Below are 7,627 nucleotides of genomic sequence, written 5' to 3'. Positions count from 1 at the left end.
CTGTAAATAAAAACAATTATTTAATGATTAATCAAAGAAAAATTTTATTTTTAACCAAAATATGAAAGAAAGAAAGAAGGAAAAACCTTTATTTCCCAAAACACTCACAGGTTATACTTAATATAAAAAGATGAAAGTACAAAAGAAACCAAAAAAGAACGTAATTAAATAGTAATTGATTTAAAATTAGAGAGTTCCTGTGCAGTGCAGGAAATGGGTCACCGACTCAGGATTATCTGTGACACGGCCGTGGCTATGAAATTTTTAACTAATTCATACTACTAACAATGTAATATTGTACAACAAAATTTATTATTTTATAATCTGGGGCTGGTCGCTCCATTCCCAATCTGTGGTTTCATTAATAGTCATTTATGTTATAGTAACCTTTACCACACAAAAGTTTTTTAACAATTCTTTTGCACTGCGTAATACATTTGTTTTGAACATTTTCTGTGATCATGTTGTAAAAGCATATACATCGCCTTACAAAAGACAAACTCGAGTTAGCTAGTTACTTAGCCGAGTAGTAGGCATTATAAGTTTATGTCTGTTCCAAGTTTTTAACATTATGGCTATGACAGTTTCAAGCAAAGTTCTCATGTACATACATTACATTATCAAGAATATAGTGAGAAGCAACAGTTATCTTGTTTATTTCTTTAAATTACGTATTGCTGTTAAACATTACGGTTTACCACATAGGTATCTCTCCCTAAAACCAAACAAAATATGTCTTACCTAAGATTAGTTTGTACTGCGTGTGTATCAATCATAATGCAACCGACGTTGGTGTACTTCATCTCCTGCGCGTGCGACCCTTTAGCTGGGTTTCTGTAAGTATTGTGACTTCATATTAATAAATTAACGATGCTAATTGATACGCACTACCCATTACAATGTAGGATTTTTGAAACACCAACCAAAAATTCTGAGCGGCACAACAATTGCGCTCGCCACCTCGAGACATAAGATGTTAAGTCTTATATACCGATTAATTTCACTAGCTACGGCGCCCTTCAGACCGAAACACAACAATGTTTACACATTACTGCTTCACGGCAGAAATAGGCGCCGATGTTGGTGCCCATAATGAGCGGAACAATATACATAAGTAAGTACATAAATATAGACTTTTATTTAAGCTGTTGTCCATATTCATAGTCTTATATTTTATTTTTTATAGCTTTGAAAGCTTATTTGGTCTCACCTCTCTCTCTCTCATTATTATCTCATAATTAAAAAAAAATACAATTATATTTAGACAACATCTAGAAATCACTCACAGGTGTAACAAGCGTGGCGTTGAATTGACACAAAAGATGCTGGTTGATATTTACGATTACGATACGAAAGAAAAAAAATATCGATTACCGTTTTTTTTGTTGAAAATGGAAAAGTACTTTTGTAAGTTTTTTTTTTGATAAACTTAGGTAACTTTTTAAAGTATTACAACGAATATTATTATTTAGAACTATAAGTAGATGCCTTTTTTTCAAAAGTAATAGTTCTTATAGTTTCGGAAAAAAGTGGCTGTGACATACGGATGGACAGACACACATGACGAATCTATAAGAGTTACGTTATTTGCCATTTGGCTACGGAACCCTAAAAAGTATTGCATTTAAATTAACAAAATCTTATTTATACCTTGCACTGTAATCTGTTGGGTCCCCCTGGTCGCTTTTGCCTGACGAGTCCCACTTGTTCCTCTGGCGGTAGTCGCTGCTGTAGTATTAGTAAGCGCCGTTGCCGCTCTTGTCGCCCTTGTCTTCGTCTGAGGCGAGGCCGGGGGCGTATTTGTCGTTCGCAGTTTCTTGTTGCCGCGGACTGTACAATAATACGATTAAATTGATTATCATCTAAGACAGGGTTTTCTTATTTATTTATCACGACTCCTTACTGCGTGAACTTAAACTTCTATATCAAAAAATATAGCGATTCCAACATGCATGCATGCTTTTTGTAATATATATAGTAGCATTATCAGAAAATATGGGTTTAATCTTTTTTAATATTTTATTCATAAAATCGTGGGGTGCATTTTAAGATATCATCAAAATAAATCTACTTTTACAAATATGTGTGTCAATAAAACTTTAATAGCAAAATTTCAATCAATTCGAAGTTTGTAAATTAGTCATTTTTCGTAATTTATTCTTAGAAGCTCAGCAAAATTGATTTATTTTAGTATTGTAAAATTTTTCCATTTAATTTTACAGTTAATTATGTAGATGTTAGCTTGTTTGTGAATTTTTGGCTGTACCATCTGGTATTCAAATTTGTTATAAAAATCCCTTTCAGTCATATTTATATATCTTCCAAGAAATATAAATCTAATTGATGATAAAAACCGTATAGAAATTTGTAAAATAAATAAACAGAGTTAGCGGATAATACATGGATAGACAGCGGAATGCCACTTCGCTCAAGTTGTGTATGTAATAATGTTCTTTATTAAATCAGAAATTTTAAGTTTTTCTCCTACCTATGGCTGATTCGAATGTATTGCATTAAATATAGAGTTAGAGTTAGCGACGGGACACAATTTTTTTTATGAGTATAAGGGGGTCTACTCTCTTTGTCCGAATGAAAACTTCGTAAACGAACGAAATTTAAACGAAGCTTCGGTAGTACTCTATTTTATGTTCGGACACATCCACGAAGTTCGGAACTATAGCCAATATTCGTTAACGAATGGTGAACGATTGGAATGAACATTATTTTAATCCAACTAATTTGAATAGTTCTATTTCATGCCAACTTGGGTAGTAACATAAGACAACGAAAAATGTCTGTATTACAGACGCAATGTAAACATGTCAAATTAGTACTTAATTATGTTTTTTTGTTAGAATTCTTTAAAAAGTTTTCTAAAAAGAGTTCTCAATTATGGTGCTAACAAATGATCTTTTATAGTGCTTTGATAGTAGTAGGTATCGCGATTGCGAGGTATCACACCTCGCAATCAAACGTACTCATTCTATCAGAAAGTTTCAAGTAAATATCAGTTATATATTTATTTGTTTCCCTCTACATGTTACCCATCCTTTTATAGGTACATCTTTTGCTGCTGCACATATGATGATGAAGCTATACTTTTTATTTTATATGTCTGAGTAGGCCATCCTTTTAAAGATAACTCTTTTCAAATGGGTGGACATACAATGATGAACCTTTTAATTTATATGCCTGAGTACCTACTCTGAATTAGCAGTAAGTTAGTTTTCCTTTTATAATAAAATAGAAAATAAATTTTGTTCTTTTATTAATAACAAAAATGAAACTTATTTTAAAATATCACTAAAGATAGGAATACCACTCTGTTAGAAAGGAATAACTAAGATAAAGTTCCACCTATATCCTTTCTAACAGTTGTACTAATGTAGTTCATGGCCGTGGACCTGCCTGTAGAGCTTGACGTGAAGATGGAGCTGATTAATAGGGAAACTGCCTGCTTCTTTCACATTGGAGTTCCTACTCTGTGAACTCGGGAATATCAATACCACCCCTGATACTTAACTTATGTAACATTAATTTTATTCAGTAATTTCCTACTAACTCTTAAGTAGGGAATTTCACTAATATTAAATTGATTGCATAAGCGGCGTCGGTTTCTACTATGTTCTTAATGTTCTTCTTGAAACCATTTCAAGCCAATTTGCAACAAAATACACACAATCATTCGAAAATCATTCTTGAAGAACATCTTTGGTTTCGTCAAATTGACGTTAAAATTCCGAACAAACAGCTGTCATCTTCATATTAGTCAATGAATTAGAGTGGGTTTATAAATTCGAAATGTCAAGCAATGACGTTCGGGACGAAACTTCGAACGAATGGAACCGTAGTAGGAAACATCCGAAACTTCAATTTTTCGTTGAATTAGAGAAGACCTAAAGGGACGAAACGAGCAGGACGTTCAGGTGATGGTAATATATATATGATACGCCCTACCCATTACAATGCAGTGCCGCTCAGTATTCTTGAAAAACCCAAAAATTCTGAGCACATTCTGGGCACTATAGGTTCGCTCGTCACCTTGAGTCATAAGATGTTCTCATTTGGCCAGTAATTTCACTATCTACGGCGCGCTTCAGTCCGAAACACAGTAATGTTTACACATTACTGCGTCACGGCATAAATAGGCGCCGTTGGTACCCATAATCTAGCCGGCTTCCTGTGCAAAGGAGCCTCCCACTGGTATCCTGTGTGGCCTCCCACAAATTTGATGTAACTATGATGTAATACTTACGATTGTTGTCATCTAGTTCGGGAACGGTGTCAGGTTTGCGCTTACGACTTCCTGCAGTCGTCACCTAAAAAACATAAAATAATGAAAGGAACAAAATAACGATAGATTTCCAGAGTAGCGAAAACAATGTAAAACTAGAATTTAATATTGAATTAAATATTAAGTACCAGCTGACGTTGTTCTGTACATAAAAAATAAAATACTGTTTTTTTATGAATTTTTCAATAATATTTCATAGCATCAAGAATTATTTCGTAAAATATGCTCCCTGTTGTTATAATGAAATTGTTTCACAGCAGAACTGTCAAACCATGCGTCAATAAATTATCTCTCAGAGAATATTATGTTCATACAAAAAAATATTGGAAATAATAATAATTATGGGTCCCAAATCGAAATAAAAACTATCCTATCTCTCATGTTGGACTAAACTGCACTCCATGAAGTAATCCCCATAAAAGGCATTTATTTTCTCAAAATTGATTCCTTTAGAATTCTTTTTGATGTCATTTCTTATACTACTAGATACTACTACCGCTTCGGAAACAAATAGCGCTCTGAGAGAGAAGAAGCGGCGCAAGAAAATCTCCCAGCATTCTTTTTTCTGCGCTCTTTTCAATAAAAATATACAATATTGTACAGTCGCTATAAAATAATCACAATCTAGTCTAGATATACATAAACATCTGTTCATTAGTTTAAGAGGTCGCTGGAAACAAACATCAGGACACTGGATTTATATATATTAAGATATTAATTAAGAGTATTTTAATAAGGAAAGTTTAATTCACATGGGGACTAATATAAAAAACATTTTCCCTGTGAGGGATCAGAAACGGCTCTAAATGTAATTTCAAGCGATGGATTTATTTAAATCGGTGTTGAAAACTTTCCACTAAATGATCCTCAAAGTAGCATTGTATTTCTTATCTCTGTAAAGGAATAAACTAAGTGCTTATAGTTTCACTATTGTTTTTGAAATGATTCAAATACGAAATTTATTCAAATTTCAAACAAAAAAATTACCTTGATTGCAACTGTATTTTCATTTTGCTTGCGCGTTCTACTAATGCCAGTCTGTTCAGCTTTAGTGTCTGCTTTTTGCCCCAATTTTGCATCTGCAATTTCAGCCAATTGTTTTTTATTCATACGTGCCACTACAACAGTGGTATTTTCATTGGCGCGTAACCGTTTCACTTTTGGACTTGGCGTTGATTTTGCTGTGTCACCTCGTTTTTTGGTATTTTTCGGAACGGCTTCCTCCGTTTCCTTTAGTTTATCCCCGCGCTTAGGATCTTCTGCAATTCCAATTAGTTTTCCACGTTTCGGCTTCGCTTCGATTATAGATTTTTCTGTTGGTAGTGTTTCGTCCGCTGAATTTGGTTCTGGGACTTGAACTATATTTTGAAGCCGGCGATTGTTGCGTGTTGATTTAGTTTGTGGTTCAGGTTGCTGAATATCTTTAGTCGGAGCATTACGTCCTCGTTTTGGTTTTAGTTCGGCAGTAGCATCGTCGGCAGTTGGTTGAGACATTTCCTTACTAAGCTGCTTGCGAGTGGTTATCGTTGCTTCAGCTTGGTTTATATCTTTAGGTAGACCTTTGCGTCCTTTCTTTGGTTTAAGTTCTGTTGTATCATCGCTAGCTGTTGGCTGCAATAATTCTTTACTAGGCTGCTTGCGATTTACTCTTATTGGTTCATTTATTTCAGCTTGCTCTATAACTTTAGTTGGACCCCTGCGCCCTTGTTTTGGTTTTAAAGCCGCTGTATCATCGTTGGCAGTTGGTTCATGTATTTCTTTATTTAGCTGCCTTCTAGTGGTACGAATTGGTTTATCCATTTCAGCTTCTTTTGTATCTTTATTTGGAGCTTTGCGTCCCCTTTTTGGTTGTAGTTCTGTAGTATCATCACTAGTTATTGGTTGTGATTTTTCTTTACTAGGCTGCTTGCGATCGGTTTCAATTGTTTCATTTGTCTCAGTTTGCTCAATTTCTTTATTTTGACCTTTGCGTCCTTTTTTTGCTTTAATTTCTGATGTATTGGTGGCGGTTGGATGCGATTGTTCTTTACTAGACTGCTTGCGATTGTTTTGAATTGGTTTATTTGTTTCAGCTTGCTCTTCATCTTTATTTGGACCTCTGCGACCTCTTTTTGATTTAACTTCTGCTGTATGGACGCTAGTGGTGGATTGTGATATTTCCTTAGCAGGCTGCTTGCGTTTGTTTCGAACTGGTTCATTTGTTGCAGATTGGTCTTTATCTTTAGATTGCCCCTTGCGTCCTCTTTTTGGTTTAAGTTCTTCTGTATCATCATGTGTTGTTGATTGTGAAATTTCCTTACTGGGCTGCTTGAGATTTATTCGAATTGCTTCAGTTGCTTTAACTTGCTCTATATCCTTAGTTGGACCTCCGCGTCCCCTTTTTGATTTTCTTTCCGCTGTATCATCGCTAGTTGTTGGCTGCGATATGACTTTACTAGGCTGCTTACGATTCATTCGAATTGGTTCATTTGGGACAGCTTGCTCTATATCTTTAATTGAACTTTTGTGTCCTCGTTTTGGTTTTGGGTCTGATGTTTCGTTAGGGGATATTAATTTGGATATTTCCGTTTTCTTTCTTCGTGTTGTTGATTTAGGAAAGACTGGTGACTTCTTCAAAATAGCAATAGACGCTTTTAGTCTTTTTGTATTTCTTGTAATTCGAGGTTTCGGTTTAACCGTACTCGTTGTATTCGGACTTGTTTTCAGATTGCTGACTTTCTTGGGACTATTGTTTTCTGTAATTTCTTTTGGACTATATTGTGTAGCAGCACTCTTTCGGCCTCTAACGACACTTTTCCTTTTTGGAGACGGAAATTTGTCAATAATGCTAGTTTGCGTCCCTGTTGATTGGTCCTTTCCATTTTTATTTAAAACGTAAGTTGAAGCTTCTTTATCTTGTAAATTCCTGTAAATAAAATAGATGTTAATTTTTTATTTATAGATTTATTTATTTATGGTGTATGTCGATACTGCAGCTACTCTACTCAATAACTTTTGTATTAATTTACATTTATTTTTTTGACTTACTCGTGTAAGACATTGACTATTTGACGTTTGAGTGTGTTTGTTGCATCATTTTACATTTTTCATATTATATTGTAATTGAAATGGTTTGTAAATCGATGTAAATGTAAGTTTCTTACTTCTTCTCATTAGGTCAACCGTTTACGAAGTAGCGGTAGATTCAATAAGAAAATTATTTTTATTTTTTTTTGACATTCATAAGTGTCATTTCCGTGACCTACGCGACTAAACTGATTTTGGTTTGATTTGATTATGTTTATTGAGCTTTGTGGGATTGATCATATGCCGTATCATAATATAACCCTTTCA

At 34.4% G+C, this 7,627-nt stretch overlaps 1 protein-coding gene across 3 annotated transcripts in view; it reads right to left on the bottom strand.

Moving 5' to 3' along the window:
* LOC126977164 (uncharacterized) overlaps positions 1 to 7,627 on the bottom strand; it is a 28,716-nt gene that overhangs the window by 3,722 nt on the left and 17,367 nt on the right. For all 3 annotated transcript variants that reach the window (XM_050825855.1, XM_050825856.1, XM_050825857.1), the window contains 4 exons: positions 5,282 to 7,199; positions 4,256 to 4,319; positions 1,651 to 1,830; positions 742 to 834 (listed from right to left, as the gene is read on the bottom strand). In XM_050825855.1, the coding sequence (XP_050681812.1) occupies positions 800 to 834; positions 1,651 to 1,830; positions 4,256 to 4,319; positions 5,282 to 7,199 (2,197 nt within the window). In that variant the 3' untranslated portion in view covers positions 742 to 799. The remainder of the gene's footprint in view (positions 1 to 741; positions 835 to 1,650; positions 1,831 to 4,255; positions 4,320 to 5,281; positions 7,200 to 7,627) is intronic.

The sequence above is a fragment of the Leptidea sinapis genome, chromosome 44 (genome assembly GCF_905404315.1).
Source record: "Leptidea sinapis chromosome 44, ilLepSina1.1, whole genome shotgun sequence".
Lineage (NCBI taxonomy): Eukaryota > Metazoa > Arthropoda > Insecta > Lepidoptera > Pieridae > Leptidea > Leptidea sinapis.
This window is presented reverse-complemented; position numbering and strand designations above follow the sequence as displayed.